Consider the following 21,074-nt stretch of genomic DNA (forward strand, 5'->3'; position numbering starts at 1 on the left):
CCGAGATGAAACAGCCGCATCCTCCCGCACGGGGACTGCTCAAAATTCAATGCAAAAAGATTAGGCACGAATGCCTGGCCCCGCTCCTCCCTCCCCTCCTCGCCCCCACCCCCATATTACAGTCCTTCAGGCCAGCAGAGATGATTTCACGGTTTTCCAGTGGAAATAGCTAAAAATGCTCCTGCTAATTACAGAGCTCTTCCAGGCCAGGTGCACTTTTAATTGGATTAGTAAGTGCTCTATATTAAACTTGCAGCACATCAAATGGACAGTGAAAATTAGAGCTATTAAGAACACAAGCAATCATTTCTGAACGATAAACATTACTGGTTTCTTCTCTATTAGAAAGAAATCAATTATACTGTTTCCGGGTTTGCTTGCATCCATTAATTTCTCATACGGCTTTTGGAGGGATTTTTTCGCCTATTTCCAGGGGAAAGGAAAGGAAAGGAAAGGAAAGGAAAGGAAAGGAAAGGAAAGGAAAGGAAAGGAAAGGAAAGGAAAGGAAAGGAAAGGAAAGGAAAGGAAAGGAAAGGAAAGGAAAGGAAAGGAAAGGAAAGGAAAGGAAAGGAAAGGAAAGGAAAGGAAAGGAAGAACAAGAGAGAAAGAAAGAAAGAAAGAAAGAAAGAAAGAAAGAAAGAAAGAAAGAAAGAAAGAAAGAAAGAAAGAAAGAAAGAAAGAAAGAAAGAAAGAAAGAAAGAAAGAAAGAAAGAAAGAAAGAAAGAAAGAAAGAAAGAAAGAAAGAAAGAAAGAAAGAATTTGAAAGAAAGAAAGAATTTGAAAGAATTTGAACGAAAGAAAAATTTGAAAGAAAGAAAATTAAAATAAATTAAAGAAAATGAAATAAAGACGTGAAAGAAATAAATGCTGACATAGGTAGTGTGCAGGGCGCCTGTAATTTCTGGTTCATGCTCCACGCTGCCGTGGCCAAACCCCTCCCAAGAAACCTCAGGGTTTGGGGTCTCGGGATGTGGGCTGCCTCGGGGCTGGCCGGTGTCACCCGCTGCCTCATGCCTCCCGGTACAGAGGTTTCCCTCCTTCCCACCACAGAGCGAGCGGGCTGGTGCGTTTGGGAGGATCTCGTACCGCCCGACCACGGCCGCCCGGGCAGGAGAACAGAGGCCCGAGAGCGCAGGGCCGGTTCCCGGAGCGTGTGCCCGGCGGAGTGCACCAGCCCGGCCCGGCGGGATGGGGACCTGGGGCTGCGGGGGTCCCAGCAACCACTGAGCGAGTGCTCCGTGTTACGAGGGTCCGCCCCCGCTGCAAGAGAGACGTGGGGGGATACGAGCGCTGCCACGGCCCGGAGGTGTGTTGAATCAAACCGGTATCGGCTTTTTCGGACGCGAGTGACCCGAGTACCACGGCGAGCAGCACAATGTCACAGAAGAGAAACTTCAACACTATCGAAGTAAATTGGGGGTTAGAGTAATACTAACGGCTAATAAATCACCTGCTTTGGGCAAGGGACGCGATGTGGGGAGGGAGGGTGTCGGAGGAGCGGGGCAGGGCGGGAGGAGGTAGGTGATGGTACCCTGCGGTACCCGCGGGCAGCGACACCAGAGGAGCCACCGGTGACAGCGGCAGACAGCCCCGCACAGCCCGGTTTCCGTCTTAGACAGAAAAAGCTCTGCGAATAGACCCGTCCCGCGGAAAGCTTCTCCAAGTCATGTTCTCACACATCACTCCTCCGGTTACGGTCCCAGAGGTGTCCGGGGACATCACCTGTTGAGCCGGGGGGTGTGTGAGGGACCCCCCGCCGCCGCGCCCCGGAGCAGCCGGCCGGGAAGCACCGCCCCGGCGGCGAGAAGCGGCGGTGGGACGTGCGGGGCCCTCCCGGCTTCCCGAGCCCGACCGCTTCCCCAGTCGACGGGCAGCGCCAGCCGCGGGACCGAGCTCCAGCGCCGGGAGGGAGACAGACCTCACCCCCACCTCCAGGTTTAGAGGGGAAAATAACTGTTCGGACACGTCCCCCGGCTCCCTCGTCCCGAACCCAGCCCGCAGACGCTTACGGCCCGGCACAGCCCGGGCCGGGGTCCGCTGCCGCGGGAAGATCCCCTGGCCGGCAGCGGAGCGGGCAGGAGCGTCACCTTCCGCTCGGCTCCTGAGCCCGAGCCTTAACAAATATTATGAGGCAAGTAGCCTTAAGATTAATTGTTTTAGGGGGCAGGGGGGTTTGTGTATGTGTTGGTTTGGTTGGGTTTTTTTGTTGGGGTTTGGTTTTTTTTTTTTTTTTTTTTTTCCAGAAACATAATACTATTTAGCGAAAAAAGAAATTACCAGCAAAGGGCTGGGGAGATTAACATTTGGAAACTTATGAAATGTAATCTGCATAGCCAATTGATTCCCAGCATATCAGTTGAAAGGATAAAGATGCATATCTCCATGATGGATATTGCATTAATAGGCACATAAATAAAGGTTGAAAAGTCATCACCGAAAGCTTTGAACCTTTTCCCGTCGCTTTTATGTCCCATCCGCACGTCTCGGTACCTTTTTTTCCTCCCCCTCCCCGTTTGAATTGTGACGTTTCCATCAGTTTACAGCCACAGCGCCTTTGGCAGCCCGAGAAAGGCTCTGTGCGGGGCGCGGAGCTGGCGGGGCGATAAACACCCAGACCCCGATAAACACCACTCCGGAACCCCTCGTAACGGGCTGCTGCCCCTCTTAAGGAAGAGCTTTTTTCCGAGGTTATGTCCGCGGCCATCACCTTTGCCAGGACAGCGGAGGAAAGGGAAATCTGGAGGATGAAGGCAAAGCACTTCCGCGGGTGGGTAGGTCCGAGGTCGCTCCCGCCGCCGGGGCCCCGAGGGAGCCGTGAGAGGGAGCGAACGCGCAGAGGGAGACCCCTCCACCGCCCGCTGGATCTTGCCTTGGGGGGCTCCCGCCCGCAGCCCAGGGACCGGCCGTGCCCCGGGCTAGGAGGTGGTCCCCAAGAAGGGCGAAATCCAATTCCCCGCAGGCCGGCCAAGCTACCCGTGGGAGAAGGCTGAAACGCTTAACCCTACAAACGGCCCCCTCTGCAGCACCGGCCGCCCTCCCTATCCCTGTAAACTGGCAATAAATACAACATGTATTTCACTAACTCCTCACCTTTCTGATTACTACCAGATCCTCCAGAAAGCGATACTACAGCTGCCACTCCGTACTAACACATGCCTGCTGAGCCGAGGAGAGATGCGCCTGAGGTCTCGGGCTGAGGGGCAGGAGGCAGAGGGTGCGCCCCCGGCTCTCCCAGCCCGGCACAGCCCGGTGGGCTCCTTCCAGCGGGCCACAGCGGCAGGGACGGGCTATTCCTTCTTTGCGAAGGGACGGGGGGGGAAAGCGCGTGTTACTTATTTATGTTTTTAAAGCTCGCAATCGAATTTCGTTTTCTTCTCTGAGAGGGGAGGCAGTATCCCACCGCACTCCCAAAAGGGAGGGCTGGGCTGGGCCGGCTTCCCCGCGCCCACCTGCAAGTCTCACCCAGGAGAGGGGAAATCCGCATCTCCCTTCCCCACCTCCCCCGTAGTTAACAGCCACATTTCAAAACGAAGCGTCTAATCCTCGTTAATTACTTGTAAAAACACCAGTGATGATTAATTCCAGCAGTATGGCAATAGATTTCCACCGGGAGTTTTACTGCAGTGAAGAGACCACGAATGTTTCACGGACTCGGGGCTCGGAGCGATCAAATGTATTTGCTTTCGGAACAAGGGGCTTTCACAGCAGCGGGGGGGAACGAGGAACACGCGTGGCTTTGCGTGACCCACTGCGGGTCTGCCAACGAGTATCGGGACACCGGCGGGCACCTAGCTCTCGCTCCCAAAGTGTCTGTCGGGAGATTGCCCTCCGTCCAACATGATGGAGCCGGGAATGAACAGTATTAAGGGGAAAGCGGCCTTACCAGCGCAGCCAGTGAACTCGCTAATCGGTATTTCGCCCGCAGCTACATGATTTCACCACTTACTCTGGTAGAGATGAACTGAATTAGGAACTGGGACGAAAGAAACCGAAAGAGAAAGAACAAGAAGTGAGAAAGGAAAAGAGGGGAGAAATTAAACAAGAAAACGAAAGGAGAGGGTGAGCAAGAAGCAAGACCTGAACGTAGGCCAAGGAGGGCCGGTGCCCCGCGCCGGCGGCGTCTCTGGCCGCAGCGATGCTCTTGCCCGGGCTGGGGGCTCCCCCGACGGACAGCCGTAGCGAATCGGGGAGGGGGCCTGCCGGTGCCAGAGGCTGCGGGCCGTGTGGCGTCCGGCCTCCGAGCAATCGAAAACGCGGGTCCGGGGCAACACAGGAGGGCAGGAGGCGGGCGGGAGGCGCCCGGCTCCATCCTCCGCTTCCCCGCGGCGGGTACAGCCGGGCCGCTCATCCCCAGAGCAGGCTGGTGCCGCCGCTCTCTCGCCTTCTCCCTCTCCGGCAGACGTCCCACGCTTAAATAAAAGGCCGCCGAGCGCTGCTTATGTGGGTGCCAGGCGCTTATTTTCAACGCGAATGTATTGTTGGGCGAAGCGAAACGCAAGGGGAACAGCCCAAGGCTGTGCCGGCGCATTGCTTGGACTCGGTGATCTTAAAGGTCGTTTCCAGCCTCAGAGAATCTGTGATTTGGGGGATTTGGGGCCTTTCCACCGCAGGTCCGCGGCTACCCTGCGGGGCGAGCTGTAAAGCGGCTCCGGGGGTCCCAATTCCCCCAGGCCTGGCCCTGCCCCTCCCCGGCGGGCACCGAGCGCGCCGGATCCCACGGGCAGCGCAACTTCCCTGCGGAGAGGAGAGCTCGTGTACCCAACTGATGGTTTGCCTGGGGCACAAAGGAAAACAACTGCCCACAGAAGAGAAAGAAATCGGGGTGTTGGTGTGTGTGTGTGGGGGAACAACAAGCTAATACCCTGAAGAATTCTTGTAGTGATCGGAACCAGAGAGACTCTTCCCTCTCCTTCAGCAAGCAGAACTAACTTCCACAACTAGAATGTCACCTATTTTCCATACGATTTTGATACTTAAATAATAAAGATAAATCTAAATTTATTCTCAAAAAGAAACTCCTACTACCTGACTGGAAGAAAGCACGGGGTTTAATTTATTTTTCTGGTTTCATTTAATTTACTTCAAAGCCTGCAATAGTTACAGCTTTTTAAGACACAATGTATCTCTGTCTCCTAACACTTGGCTGAGTAACGAGTCCTCATTTGCAACGTGGAAATCAAACTGGAATTATTGCTCATCACCACATTTTCTAAATCATAAAAAGTCTCATTCTTCCCTTTCAAATGGAAAGTGGTAAATTTTTATTTATATTGGAAGAGTATTTCAAACGTCAGTCATTAACCCCCACCCCTCCCAACCCAAATGCTGTTATTGCTATTTGCTATTAATCAAAAGACAACAAAATAATTACCGAAACAGAATTGTTGGAGTCTGCTGAGTGGTCAGACAACGTAGAGATAGGATGGGGAATCATTGCTTACATCTGGACCTGTAATGAACTGAAGTGTTCAGATTCCTTGACAAATCAGGAGCAGGTTTAAGGGAAAAATAATATAAAAAGTTAAAAAAAAAAACAAACCCTTTCAAGCTATTCCTCCCAAATTTAAAAATCCAATGAGACAAATCGACCTCGTGATATTTGTTTACTGTAAAAAACTCCTTAAAACAGCAGAGATATTTCTCAACTGAAGCTATTTGTTAGAGATTACAGTCACCGTGGTCCGAAAATCTCACCATCTGCAGGACATGTGAAAAGAACACCAGAGACCAGCTCAGAACCAGAGCTGGGAGGCTACTTTCATACCCGGGTGTTGGAGGACCAGCATCGCTCCATCCTCAGAACACAAGCAGTGCTACCTCACGCTGCATTGATCACAGATGACTTAGTTGGACACAGCATGAACATATGCATTCCTCCATGACACAAACTTGTGGCACTGTTTGAAAGTATCTCCATTTCTACATGCGTCTGGATAAAATGTAGAAGCCAGATAAATTGCAGGGTTTTCAGGCTTTAATAAGGCTGAGCCACCAAATTTAGACACCCTTCAGAAACACTAGAACTCACAGCCACCAAAGACCTGCAGCCCAACTCACCTGCTAACTCGGTTAACATGAGGCAAACGTTGTATAATGTCTGTGTGGAGATCTTGGACCAACGGACAACTGAGGTGGTTTAAATGAGCAGAGGTTAATGCACATCGAGATTAAAGCTTTCTTTGGCAACATAATATGCTAACAAAATGAACTAACTTCCAGCGAGATAAAGCATATTCTCTAGGTCATCAGGACAGGCAGGGACATTCTATCGACAGACCCTCTGTAACACAGGCAAGGGACCACTGGGCTCAGGGGGATTTCAGTGCACACCCAGAGCCTGGACAAAGTCAGGCTCCTGTGCTGCTCTTGCCAATGAACATTAAGCACTCAGGATCATGTTCATAAAGATCTCTCACATTAGATTAATATCAAAAGCACTGTTTATGCTTAAGCCTGCAGGTCAGAGATGATTAATAACCATTCTTCTGAACGATGAACACATTCACATGCAACTAGTCTTCTTCAGCAGCTGTTTTCATTAACACACAGCACACACTGACACAGGAAAGGGACTGGACTGTGCCAGGCATGAACACCAGCGAGAGCAACAGCCCTTCTCCTTGGGCTCCATAGCTATTCCCCTAAGTGAAGGCTTTCAGCACGAGGTCTGAACACACAGGTGCACACCACTTTCCAGAGAAATCTGCGGTTCTTGCATACCCCAAATTCCCATTCAGGGGGCTTTTGTCTGTTTGCACAACCAGCAGTCTTGGCCAGTTGAAACAGTTTACCCACCCCACGAAAACTGCTCCCTGCGGTAGGATTTCAACCCAAAGTGCATATTAACTCTGTAACTACACCTCTGGTCCTCAGCCTGCAGTAACTGCCTGCTGGAAGGTAGCTCACTCTTCCATCGTTTACAAAATGCGATGTGTTTTATGCAAAGGGTTACACACAATAAGCTACTTTGGGACACAAGCCTTGAAAGCAATCTGAAAGTAATTTGAGCTACAAAAGAAGAGCAACAGTATTTCCATGTGCACCTTTACTCCACTGTGTTTTTACAGTGCAAGGGAAAATGCTGGAGGTTTATTCTTTTCTGTTCGTTAAAGTATACAAACACAGACAGAACCTCTCTTCATGGTAAGATGATCTTTTGGGTTCTCAGCCCACAACAGAGTCTCATTTTCAGAATGCTTCCAAAATGCTGTCTGAACCCAGACAAAAATAGACAGGACCCAAACTGCCAGTCACTCTTGGAAATTCAGGTTACTCATGTAACTTGCAGAGACACATGACTGCTGCTGCAGATGTATGTACCCACTGCTGTTAGCGACTTCTTCTTCGGCTTTGTGGTACATATCGAGTGATTGCAAATACCAGAGTAACCACTATGCTGCTTTTTGCAAGATAAAAGAATGTGAAAGTACCTCCACATGCAGGCCTTCTAACCCGCCCAACAAGACAATCGAGGGTTTATTCCTTCCATGCATCTATGAAACACTCAAGTGTTTTTCTGTCAAACCTGCCCTTCAAATGATGAAAACCGGCTATTATGCAAACTAACATTATGGGATTATTTACCACTTGTGGGCTAATGATGCAGAAAGGAATATAACTTATTCCCTGCAGCTGCAGTACTGACCAGAGATGCTTTCAAAGGAGCGAGCATTTCTACACTGTGGCACCCACAGTACATCATACACGTTAAAAATACGGTGGTGCTTTAAAGAATTGAATTCTTGACAAAGTTATTAGCAAAGACAACATGAAAGAAACAAATTTGTAATGTGGAAGGGACTGGCTTAACGCCTCCCATAAATGGCAGAAGCTCCCTGCAAACAGCTTTATCCTGTGGCTACAGTTAACTCCAGTGGGAACTTTCCCCAGGCAGAGATGGAAGTCACTTGTCCCAGAGAAGATGGACAAGAACAGTTCACACTACATGACTACACACCCAGGTTCTGTGTTGGTAACCTGAGTTCTGTCCCCTGACCTGCCTTTTTCTCCCTCTCTGGGACTGATATCATCAGTGCCTGGCAGCCTGCTCCAGACCATGAATTTAACGCTCAATCTCATCTCCCAATCTGGAGCCCAGTATGCTCCACTCAGGCAGAGGAATAGGGGATTACTGCTGGCATGACTGGAAACTACAGTTCTTTCAGAGTTCACGCAGCCTGTGATCTCTCAGAGGTCAAAAATTGCTGAGAAAGCTTCAGGTCTTTGTTTTTTTCCCTGTGTTCCCATTTCTTGGCTGTAGCTGCTTGTGCCTCAGACTGTGTAATGCAGAGAAATGTTGTGTGCACACACACACCAAAAAACCCCAGCAGCTTGTATTACCCATGATTTTCCCCACAGTGCTGTGGTATACCCTGCCTTCTCTGCTTTCCCACAGAGTGCCCCATTGCACTGGTGGGGTTTTTTTCCCCTGTAAGATGCACGGTTAGTGTAACTGACACATACCCCTTCAGCTGTGTCTTTCTGTGCTTTTTTAAAAAAACTAGAACACACAAGTGTTCTGTCTGAAATAGTTAAAAGAATAAAACACCACCAGCCACACAGATTTTTCTCCTTTTGTATTTTACTTAACTTTTTTTAAGTGAAACTTGAGCCAGGTTTGGCTTTGGACAAGTAATCTGTACACTCAAAGAAACCCAAAATACAAATGTAATGCTGGGATTCTACAGTAGCCAGAGACGTATACAATGCATGATCCTTTTCTGACTGCTGCTGTGATGTGGATCCAGGCTAATGCTCCTGAAGCCGGTGGTTTCCCAAAATTTGCATAAGCAGAGAGAAGGATTTGGCATATGGTCAGACTGCCCATTTTAATTTGGCTCTGAACTCTCTTCAAATATATGGGTAGGAACCCAACGTGTTACATGATCGTCCAATTGTGAATAAGCCTGAAAATCCTATTTAGGCATGTGATCTTCAACTTTTTGTAATGTGCCAACCTCTAAACTTGTTAAAATTGACCCTCACGTAACAGATCTAAGCTTCTGGCAATCCATTGGCTTTTCTTACTTACCTGCTGCAGGTCCTTTAGGAGTAGTCCATGGATCCCCGCTGAACCCATTGATTTAGTCAAAATGGCAAGTACTGTTTGCAGGGAAAAGGCAGAAATAAAACTATGATGTGGAAAGAAAAGGATGGAGTGTAGCTTTCCTACTGTAATCAGTATCTCAGGGCATAGCTACGTCACAGCTTTCACCGCCACTGCTGCTCCTGTAAACACAGCCCGGTCGGCGGGGCTCACCAGCTCACCCTGGCAGTGCTGGCAGCACACCCACCGCACCCCAGCGGCTCACTGCAGCCAGGAAGCCCGCAGGAGGAAAGCAAAGCAAAGCAAAGCAAAGCACAGCACGGGCTCTGCAGTGGGCTCCAGCTGGGCTCCACCAGCACTCAGCGCCCAGCTTCGGCACCTCTACACCAGATGGGAGTGAGAGGGGTGGGTGACTGCTGGCTGGGCCCGCTGAACTGCAAGGTACCACGGCTTACCTGATCCAACAGAAACACAGTAGAAGCACAGACAGGTAACCCGTGTGTGGGTGCGTATGATGTACACATGTACATATTTCATAGCTTTATTTTTCTTAGAAAACATCGCTGCCGCTTATGTCCATTAATTTACATATACTTGTTCTTACTACAGTATCATTTATAATAATACTTTCACTCCTATAGCACCTCCTCTTCAAGGATCTCCAATTGCTTAAAAACTTGAATAAATAAAGCCTCACATCTTGCCTGTGAGGTAGGTCACCGCTTTTATCAAACTTTACAGATGCATTAACTTAAGAACAGAGAGGTTAAGGCCAAAATTTTCAAACGCTTGTACCTGAAGTCAACCATCTAAATTCTCATTTAGATGCTTAAATAAAAGTCTCGTGATTTTCTTTGGTGCAGAACATCCATAACTACTGCTGAAGTCAGCGGGGAGCTAATAGTCGGGCCTGATTTAAGGAGGCATACACCTTTTACACGGCTAACAAGCAACTCCAAGTTTGAAAACACTGGTCTAAATAAACCAACCATGGTCAGAGCCACAGTTGATCCCAGTAATTTATCTCCTCAGGGCCTCTGTGTTACGATATACAATTTTAAAAGGCTGGTGCGGATCTTTTTAAATAGACATGACACAAAAATGATAAACTGTTCCCACAAACTGTGTCCATCGTAACAGAGTCTGTATAAATACCGTTGGGTTTCTGGGGACTTTTTTTTGGGGTGTCAAGGGGTTGTTTTTCACAGATTGGTGATTATCAAGACAATGCACAGTACACATCACTTGTGCAGTCATAAAACACATCACACATCTTCACCTGCTGTCTTTTTACATTTCTACAGAGTAAATTCCTTTGCACTCGTGATAAATAGAAGTGGTTGAGTAAAGGTCTATTAAGAGGATACTTGTCAGAATATCATGCAGACAGCTTGCAAAATACACATACTGAAAGATCACTTTTAAAATTCTTGAATTGTTAAGCACGAAAATAATTACCTCATTCCATTACAGTACTGTGTAGAAACACGGAATAAGCAGCATTATCTTATTCCCAATAGATCATAACAACTAATTAAGTTAAAAAAATTCAGGCACCAAATGAATTATCCTGCAACATAGAACAGTATCTATATAAGTGCTCTCCTTAATATACTACAAAACCCAGCTGCATGGCAATGTTTTTCCATTTCATATTATGAGCATCCCGTTACATCTCAAAGACATCACCGATGTTCCAACCTCACAGAACAAAAACGTTTTTCTACAGGCCTTTACAGAAACTGGAGCACAGAAGAGAAACTTACCGAGAGGGAAAACCACTGCCCTGTGACAGCTACCTGGGCCCAAGGTAAATATTCAGTACACAAATTATGCTACTGCATTCCACTTTTACAGTGATGCTCAAAGTCCGTGTTTTAATGTGGGCTTCTCTCCCTACAAAGAATCAAAATCAGTGGCCACCAAGATACTACTCTCTAGCACTGGAGTCTTCTAGTTCTATTTCAGAGCTCCATTAATTAAATCATTTTCCATAAATTGGTTTAAGTGTGCAATGTAGCATTTCAGTCTCCCACATTAAATGAGAATTTCAAAGAATTAAATAATAAAGCTTATTTTAAGCAACCAACAGAGGGCCTGACGGCCTTCTAATAAAATTATAACAAAACCGTAGTCAACACGCTGTAGGGAAACTTTTTCTCAGTCTCTTCCAGCTCGCACGTTTCCGTTACAGCTGCTCCTACACGCGCTTCTCAGCTTCGTCAGGGGAAAACGCAAAACGCACCCAACACCGGGACCCTGCCCTGGCTCCCAACCACAGCGCATCTCTCCAATTATCTTCCAGGCGGGGGCAACAGTAAGCCAGTTTTCTTTAATCGAGACCGTGTCCTTCTGCATCGGGGCGCGCAGAAACCCGGGGGCAGCGCCCCAGCCTCACAGCCCCGGCTGCCCGGGAGGCCCTTCGAGACACCCTTGCTGGAGAGGCACGTCCAGCCCTCCCTCCGGAGCGGCCGGAGCCTCCGCGGCCCCTCACCGGGTCACCCTGCGGACCACCCCCTCCACCTCGCACCCTGCCCGAGCCGCAGGTCCCACCGTGCGGCCGCGGCGGGCCTGGGGCCCGACACCGCGGCAGGGCTGGGGCCGGGCCCCGTCGCTATGGCGGCCCTGGGCCCTGCCACCCCCGCGGCAGGCCCTGGAGCTTGAGGGGCCGCTCCGCCCTGGAGACTCACGGCCTCGCCCGCGTCCTCTCTCCCCTGCCCCCGCCTCCCGCCTGGGTCGGGGCTACCGCCAACCACACGCGGGGTACCTGCGAGCAGGGGCCGCGCCAGAACCGCTCCCGGCCCGGACGGGGCACCGGCCGCGCTCTCCTCCCGCGGCGGCGCAAGGCGAACCCCTGTCCCTCACGGGCCCACTCGGCGTGCCCCGCCGGCCCGGCTCAGCCCCGCTCCGCTCCGCCGGCGCTACGTGTCGCTCCTGCGGGCAGCTGCCGCTCGGCCCCGCGGGGTGCCGTTGGCCGTCGCCCCGCCGGTCGCCGCCGCCGCCGCCTCGGGCCGGTACTTCAGCCAGCAGATAAGCCATGTGACGACGACGGAGAAGAGGGCGAGGATGCTGGCCACCGACAGGCAGATGGGCCCCACCGGCGACGGCGAGGCCGAGGCGCCGGGCCCGGCGTCGCCGCCGTACTGGTTGACGAAGATGAGGCCGGTGAAGAGCAGCACCACCATGGAGAGGAAGGAGACGACGACGCACACGCAGCCGGCGCTCAGCGCCGCCCGCTTGCAGCTCTGGCAGCTCTCGTAGCCGCCGCCCGAGGAGCGCGGCCCGGCGCGGCCGGCGGGGGCGGGAGGTTGCGGGGCGAGGGCGGCCGCCGCCTCCCGGGCGCGGGGCGTGCGGCGGGGCGGCAGCGGCGGCAGGCTGTCCTGGGGCAGCGGGTCGCGGGCGCGCAGCTGCGGCGGGCAGGCGGCGGCCAGCTTGGTGTTGACGGGGAGGCCGTGGACGCGGTGGTCGGGCAGCGCCGTGCGGTGGCGGCAGAGCGGGCAGGCCAGGGAGCCGCCGGGCGGGCGCGCCGGCCCCGGCTCAGCGGCGGAGGCGGCGGCGGCGGGGGGCTGCTGGGCGGCCCGCAGGTGCAGCTGGCTCAGGCACTCCTGGCAGAAGGTGTGCAGGCACTCCAGCAGCTTGGGCGCCCGCCGCTCCAGGTCGAAGTAGTTGTAGCAGATCTTGCACTCGTAGTCCTCGTAGCTGGGGGCGGCCGCCGCCGCCTCATCCTCCCGCCGCCCGCCCTGCCCTACGCCGCCCTTCTGCGCCGGCTCGGCCATAACATCTCGCCGGAGGGGGGACGGAGAGCCGCCGAGGGTCCCGGGCCGCGCCGCACCGCGCCTAGGAGGCGGGCGGGGAGCCGGGGGAGCCGCGGCCCCACCGCCTCCTGGCCGCGCCCGGGGGCTGCGGCGCGGCCCGGTGGGAAGAGAAGGAGGGCCGGCGGCTGCCTGCGCCGCCCGCCCGCCGCGCTGGCGGCTGGCGGGGGCTGCTGGCGGCTGCCGCGGGCGGGGGGGCGGGATCGGCGCCGCCCGCCCCGGGGAGCGGCCGCCGCGGGCTGGGACCGGCCCCCCGCGCCCGGGGGCTGCCGGAGCGGCGCGCGGCACGGCGGCCGAGGGTGCCGCAGCCGGGCGGCGGCACGGCGAGGCGGGGTGTGGGGTTGGGTGTTGCCGGGCAGCCCGCCCCCCGCCGGGGGCTGCGCTGGGCCCGGGAAGCGCTCGGAGGTGGAAGAAGCCGGTGGCTCTTTAGTCCTGATGGGGGTTTTTTTTTGTAGCCGTTCGCTGATTTTAACAGTTGGCGAGGGTCCCCCGGTGCGGTCGTGCTTTGGGACCAGCGGTTACGGTGACAAAACATGGGTAAGGCGGTGAAACCGCCGATGAAGGGTTAAGAGGGGAAGGCCCCTCTGGTGGCAGGTTAGCATCTGCTCTGTACCTTCCAGCTCGCAGGCGAATGTGTTTCGCTTCTCTTCGGGAAGGGCCATTTGTGCACAGCAGTTTCATTATGCGCAGTGAAAACAGCAGGTATTGTCTTCTGGAAACCCGAGGCAAAAGGAGCTGCAGATGTTTGTGTTTATATCCTGATGTTGCATTACAAGGTTGAGAGCTTTTGCTCAGTTTAATTAAAACCAACGAACAATGAAGCATTCGTGGCCTCCAATGTCACACTCTTAAACAGTCCAGTAGGGTTCACTAAATCAGATTCCGCTGTCTCCTCAGTGAGTTCTGGAGTAACTATTCTTTCAGGTCTAACACAGGCCACAAAATAATTGTCTGTCTAGTTCTGAAAATGCACTTCCAGATAGAGAAGGCTCTCGGGAGGTGAGGCCAGTGTTTCAGGCACACTGCATTGCCCTGCTGTGTTGCTAAAGCTGCATCTTGGACAAAGTCAGCTCTGGACTGAGGGCTGTCTCAGCTCAGCCATCTTCCCCTCTCCTCTGCTGCGTGGTGTGCTCCCCCCCCCGCAAATGCTAGGGGAAGCTCCCTCTCTTCCTCACCATTGGACCCTTGTTTCTTTTCTCTTTCTGTGCTAGGACTTTGTTCTGGACCCCTAAGCATTCTTGAAGAGACCAACAAAATGAGGAAACTTTATTTTGGAAAGACTGACTTGTTGGTAAGATGCAAAGGCACATACTGCTAAATCATAGTGACAGACCTGAAGGTTGTCCCTGAGACCGTGAACAATGGAACTAGCAAAAGGGAGAACCTCCTTAAAGCTTTTCAGCATAGCCTAAACCGGAATAAAGGGATAAAGTCAGAGGAAAGCAGGAACATTCTCTGTACAGGGACCCAGGTCCTTTTTGTATTTTATCCCAGGAGATGATTTAAGGTCTGTTAAAAATCTAGGTTCAGTCTCTGAAAAGAAGAAAATTACTTTTGCTGTCACTGTCCCTAGTGCACAGCTACTTTGGTATGGGGAGTCAAACGCCACCCCCCTTTTTAAAAGCCCACCCTGGTGTGCAGGCACAGGGCTAATCAACCCCCGTCAGCTGGAGGACTTTTCCAGTGTAACTGTTTTCCATGTGCTGCATATCACCCTTGCTGAATTTGGACTGTTTTCATCTAACTCTTGTATCTTCCTTTTTTTTACACTAAATTTAATCTTGTTTACTCAGGTCTTCTTAAATTCTTCAAAGTATGTTTATGATGTTTGTTTTGCCTCTCCCTTCCCCCCCTTTTGCTGGCTACTGTTTCCCAGTTTAGTGTCATCTTCCCATTTAATTAGTTCATTGTTATAAAGTGTTAGTGAAATTGTCCCAGGCACCGCCCTTCCACCCAATATAATTGCCACTTCTATGCCCCTACAACTTCCAATTACTTTTCAAAGCACGTGAAAGTCCTTAGATCCAAGCAAATCTGAATTAATTTTTCAAGTAAAAATTTTTGAGGCACTGTATCAAATGCTCTAATAAGGTCCAGATACATCAGCTCCATTTCTGGTTCAAACCGCTTTGCCCCTGTCTTTTGTGCTTGAGTTTCCTTATCTGATGTGTATCTGCCTTAAGGTCAACTGAAACTCCACCTAATAGTATATGAAAGTCAGCGTTGGGAAAGCTTCCTGTAGTTCTGGCATGAAAACTACACAGAATTGATGGCAAAGTTGAGCGTAGCTTGAAAAATAATGAAAGGTAAAAATGGTAAATGAGAGGTAAGGATGAAATTTAAACATCTTTTCTTTTTGCTAAAGCTAAGAAAAAATAGTGTGTCATCACCGAAACTTCTTTGGTCATCGTTACCCCTGTGAACAGGCTTCTCAGGTCGTGGTTACCCCTGTGAACACAGTGCTGTGTGCCTTCCTGCAGAGGGAAGGTGACCTTGTGCTGTGCGGTCCCTGGAGAACAGCACTGAGTGGAACATGTGAGCTGCGTGGCCCCCACGCCCGGTGAGATGCCGCTTTCTTTCTATGGAAGGGTGCAACTCCTGCTTACCTTTGTGTATCTGGTGGCCCTCACTGGCTCTTACCCTCTGGCTAACACAAGAACTTGTGTGAGGACGCAGCAAGTCAGTTCATGGAGATGATCCCCCTGAACGCATCTTTTCTTGTTACTTTTTCTGCCGGAATAACTCTGTGAAGCAGGTTGCATGAGGTCTGCAGCCAGTGCAAGGAAAAACGGGGATGGCTGTGTGGTCAGGAGAGGAAATGAGGCTGGTACCACAGTGACGGTGATTTATGTACCCTTACCTAACCATGGAACAAAGCCATTAATGACTTCAGCCCTTTTGTCTTATTCCAGCATCGTGTTGCGTGTATAATGGGATATTACAGTCCAGAACAAGGCATGAGCATTGACAACCTGAGGGATAAGCTGTGTTCTTGGACGCCCTGGCAGCCTTAGTTGTGTAGGATAGTGTCCAGCTGTAGCTCTCCAGGGCTTTGTGGACTCACCAAGGCACGGTGTGCGTCTGTGCAACATGTGCTTGTGCTCCCTGCTCCATGGTGCTGCCCTGGCTCCTCGGTCACTCGGACCAGCCAAGCACCTGGCCTGGAGTTGAAGGTGGCTTCTTGTCTGGATTCCTCTGGCAACTGAATCCCTGATTCCGTACAAGCAGAGGAGTGGGACCACGAGTATGGGAAAACATCTTTGTGTTGCATTTAGAGGCTTCCTAGGCTGGGATTGAAGAGAAATGTCTACAGGGTTTAGGAAGAGTTATTGTATTTCTGAAGATCCAGATGTATTCTCTTTTTTATTCACTTTAATTACAATGAACATTTGTTCTTTGGATTGTGAGCTTGTAGGGACTGTTCTGTAGTGGGAAAGATGTATTAGTTATTGTACAAAAAAACCCCCTAAGATGCAACTGAGCCAATTCCAAGGACTGACTTTTGGCTGAACCGCTATCTATCTACGACTTTGGATGTTATTCAGCAGAAGTTGTGTTATGAATTCTGAGCAAAAGTGGCAAACAACCCTTATGAAATACACATTTTTCTTCTTAAAATAACCATTCTGTGGCTGGTAGGGATTGATTTGTAGCATTTTAAATACTGGGGCTGGTTTAGCCAGTGCAGCGTGCCAGTTTTGCGCTGGTGTAAGACCTGACAGAAGAAGATCTGTACTGGTGTAAAATGAACTCACTGATGAGCCAAGCCCACAACCTTGTAGAAGAATCCTCCCTTTTTTTCACAAGGGACATGCTGGTATACGTCCCTAGAGCAATAATATCTTGTTTAGTTGGGTTAATTCTTCAGAATTTCTGTGTTGTAGTACAATAGGTGTGTTTAATGAAATGAGATGTCTTGGGTTTTGTTTACAGATCAGAAGAAAGCGCTCTCTGGTGAAGTGCAGGATGGGAATGTATCAGATGCCAGCCCACTCACAATAAAAAAGTCAAACTCCCCTTTTTAATGCTTATGTTTTTCTGTACATTTCAACAGTTAAGTAGCTTGTTTAGGACTGATGCAAAAGTCATTGAAGTCAGCCAGATCTACAGATAGGTCCTTGTAGTTTAATATACTATTATGGTTGACATCAGAAGCTTTTTGACAATATTTTATGATCAGGATTTTTTTTCTTCCATAAAAGTCTGCTTATTGTATTACTTCAGATCTAAAATGCATTAACTAACTAAGCCTAGAGCTAGTTTGGTAAATATTTAGAAAAAGAGAACTCTTGTACTTTTCATCTTTCCACTCAACTTTGTTTACTCAAGTTTCCACCTCCAACCCCATTCCCACTCACTTTTGAGGAGCAGCAAAAGCTGTGCATTGTTTTTATGCCCCATCATTGTACTGTAGGATGCTGCAACATCATCTTTTGCCTTCTTCACGTTAACATTTTATTTCATATAATGTATTTCTGAATAATTTATAATTAAAGTGCTTTTTAACCTTTTTGTGTCTTGGAACTACTATAAAAGCTATTGCATGCAGGGACTTGCATTCAGTACAGAAAGGAATGCTGATTTTCAGTGAGATTTGCAGGCCACTTCAGGGAGCTGAAGAAGGAGAGAAGGAGGATTACAGCGTTGAGCAACTCCACATCATTCACTGCCGTTTACCAAATGTGGTGTTCTCTTAAAGCATGTAGTAGGGAAGATGCAGAGGTAAATAAATGCAGAATTACCATATTTGGCACCCTCCTCCCCCAAAAATACACTTTAGTTTGTGTTTGGGTTGGCAAATACAGTCCTACTTCTGTTGCCTGGGGCAGCGAGGAATGCGTGACAGATGGCACCTTCGCTGACTGCTGGTGAGGTCTCTGCTTTCTCTTCTCTCTGTCTTAAGCTTTAAGCTTTGCTTCCTCACGCAGGGTTGACCTGAAGCCCCAAGCACAGGCACACACCCTTCTTGGCACCAGTGTGATGCCGAATTGTGCAACAGATTTATTGGCAATAAAAGGGTGAAGGACGCGGGCTTAAAGCTGGAGGTGACTGCATCTTTTCTGATGGGAATCATTTGTGATTATTCCCAGCCATTTGTTATCCATAATCTCGTGGTTTTGGCACGTCCCAAACAGGTAACTATGTTATGAGCTTTGGTTAAGAAAATATGTGGAACCCTTTAGAATCGTGAGGTTATGTCCCTTGGTGCGATGTCCCTTTAGCAGCAACACTGGGCATCACCACAGACCTGCTCTCCAGAGGAAACCCATCGCAGAATTGTTACTTGAGCTGGTGGCAGATGTGGGCGTTGTGCAGGGATGACTCCAGTGTTACTCAGCGAGCGAATGGGAGTATCCAGGCCAACAGCTGGGGCTCCAGAGCCCTGCGCCCCTTGGGTCCCCGAGGCCGGGTGCTACAGCAAAGTGCAGCCGGAGGAGCTCGCGTTGCTCTCGTGCGTGGCACTTGGTTAATGGCTCCCTGCAATGGGAACTGTGTTTCTGTGTCAGGGTAGATCTGCCCCAGGAGTTTGCAGGGAGTTAATTAATCTCATGGAAAACAGTGTTTAAATTTGTGCAGTCTTCCAGGTTGGTTGCAGCTTTGGGAAGAAATGTATTTTTATACAGTTTACCTTTTCCTAAGCAAACTGCGCTTCCTCAGACCCTTTGCTGGTGATGCAGTTGAGAAAGGAGTCCAGGAATTGCACTGATTTAACTGTCCCTTTTTCAAAAAAGGACCGACCTAAAAAGAGGAAAAAAAGAGAGAAAACATCAGAGAAGTCCTTTGTTTTCTGCATGTCACAGTAATAGTGAAAATTACATTTGACTCTGGATGCTGATTCAGGTGGCAGTGTGGTGCTGGCGGAGCCTGTTTGGGCTTGCTGGGTGCAGCCTGCTGCCTCAGCAGCCTTGGCAAGGCGACAGATCTCTGCAGAGCAGGGCATTTCGGGATGTGGGACTGCTGTGTCTCGTGTGGCACCTTGGGGCTTAAAATTAGCTAAGTGGCTATGCTGGCTGCATTAAAGCAGCTCTGTGGGAAAATATCGCCAGACCTAATAATTACTAATAATGGTGATTAGAGTAATTAGTGGATACCAGCCTGGCTCTTTGCTCTTGGGCAGTTACTTTCTGCTACTGAAGTTGTCCTTGCATTGTGCTGAGGGAAAAAAAGGCTATTCCTAAATGGAATCATTCTAAAAGCTTATTTAGCGCTTCAGGAGCTCTGGTTAAAACACACAGTACACATTTCCATTGCTGCTTTTATTACAGCACATCATCAGTTACACTGGATTAAAATAGGGGTGGTTACCTCTGGAGTGAATTCCTGATCCAGTGAAGCTGGTAAGAACTCTTTCATCAGCTTCAATGGGGACAAGTTTTTATCCTTGATAATGACAGGGACATATTTTTTTCGGATGGCTTGGAAACAGGTAGTATTGCTCAGACCACAGTAGTGTGTTTATGTGCTTGAGTCGATTTCATTCAGAATGAGAAGCAGATGAAGGGGTTGGGGATTTTTGTATTCATACTGTTGTGTATATTCAGATATTAAAATGGTAACTTTTGAGCTGAAGTGAGCACATGGGAGTTTCTTAATTTTTTTAGACAAACTTTAACATCCTCTCACAAGAAATAACAAATTTAAAAATCATTTGAAGCGGACCTAAAACTTGTTAGCTGGCTGAAACCTGAGGGAGGTTAGTTACAAATAGCATTACTTTCTGTTGTAGATGTACTTCAGCTTTGTGCTCGAGAAGTGCTTATGTGGGGGACAAGCTTCATAAGCTTCACCTGAGCTAAGGTAGCATGTAAGGGGACATAGAAATTGGGCTGCCTCTGGAGTGGCAGGGTTGTGTCCCACCCTCTCCACCCCCTGCTCTCCCCACCTCTGGGAAGTCTCTGCGTTCCCTGCCGAGGTCTCTGCAGCCCTGGAGGAGCCCAGCCTCTGCTTTTAAAACAGCATCAGCCTGAAAAGCAAAGCAACTGTTCAGGGTAAAGTAGGAACAATTCAACCATGATTTTGCCACAGCATCCATGAGGTACTGAGCACTGTGTGCGCTCCTGGTGCCTCTTCTCTGGGAAGGCAAACCTGGAAGGAAAGTGTTCAGGGAAGAGCAAGAACAACCAAGGGTTGTGAAGAGCATCCTTGCTAAGGAAGCCCAGCAGAGCAGGACTCTGGAAGAGGCGTCTTAGAGGAGATACAATAGCGATCTAATTGACTCTGCTGAACAGGCCAAGAGGCTCAGGCACAGGGAACGGGTCTCCAGCGTTACAAGGGGAGGGAGGCTGCCAAAAGGGATGCTGCCAACTCCTAAACTTGCCCAGCCAAGGGTGACTGTAACTCTAGAAGGAAAGGGATATCTGATTTGTTACTTGGCATACTCCTGCTATATAGTCTGCTCTGCTGGCCCACTCATTTTCATAATATTGGAAAGGAAGATGAGAAGCTTGTTTCTAAAGGGTTGATTAGATATTAAATATTTTGGAACAAAAACAACTAACAACTGGGATGTCTTTCGGATGGGGGTGAGAACTCAGGATGTTACATTTGGAGAGAAAATGGTCCAATTAGCTAAAAATGCAGTTCTTGCTTAGTCAAGAAAGGGATTCCTTCATCCTAATTTGAAATGTAAATTACTTTGATTGAAGAGTGTATGGTTCCTGAGTTTTATGGGTAAGAATAATTGAAAATGGATTCAATTTCCAATATTTTTTTTGTCCGCAATTGTTCTCCCCACAAAAATATGGACTAAATTTGTACTCCCACGGGTGAATGCCAGTTTGGAAGAATTCCCCTGGATTCATTGCAGTTGCCCTACTTGCACCTCTCTTAGCCAGTATGGAACCAGGCCCTGCGTGCATGACTTTTCCACTTCTGGACCCGAGGGGATGTGAGTGGGAGCCAGGCTGAGGTCCTATTCCAGACCAAGTCTTTCATACGCGGATTAGAAAATCAGCGAAACACAAGCCTGGTTTGGCAGTTACTTTAGAAGAGACCTCTGGATGATTTTATCAACAGCAGAAGAGGCAATTCATTCTTTATGCTAGAAATCATCATATATCTCATTTTGGGAGATGTGATCTATACTGACTGGTTTTCGTGTAGAGAGAAAAATACCATATTAGGGAGAAATGTCTTGGGGCCACTTCAGGTCTCTGAAGGCACTTCTGCCCTCAGAAACCTCACCCCGTAATCTCAGAGAACTATTTTTACCCAGA

General features: G+C 49.7%; 1 protein-coding gene across 1 annotated transcript; it reads right to left on the bottom strand.

The window, feature by feature from the left end:
• Nucleotides 1-11,903: 11,903 nt before the first annotated feature.
• RNF228 (ring finger protein 228) lies at nucleotides 11,904-12,822 on the bottom strand (the record flags this gene model as incomplete). The annotated part of the gene is made up of 1 exon (XM_084267526.1): nucleotides 11,904-12,822. One exon carries the CDS (start codon nucleotides 12,820-12,822, stop codon nucleotides 11,968-11,970), a length of 855 nt encoding a protein of 284 aa, XP_084123652.1. The 3' UTR covers nucleotides 11,904-11,967.
• Nucleotides 12,823-21,074: the final 8,252 nt, after the last annotated feature.

The sequence above is a fragment of the Gallinula chloropus genome, assembly GCF_964237585.1.
Source record: "Gallinula chloropus genome assembly, chromosome: 8".
NCBI classification, from domain to species: Eukaryota; Metazoa; Chordata; class Aves; order Gruiformes; family Rallidae; genus Gallinula; species Gallinula chloropus.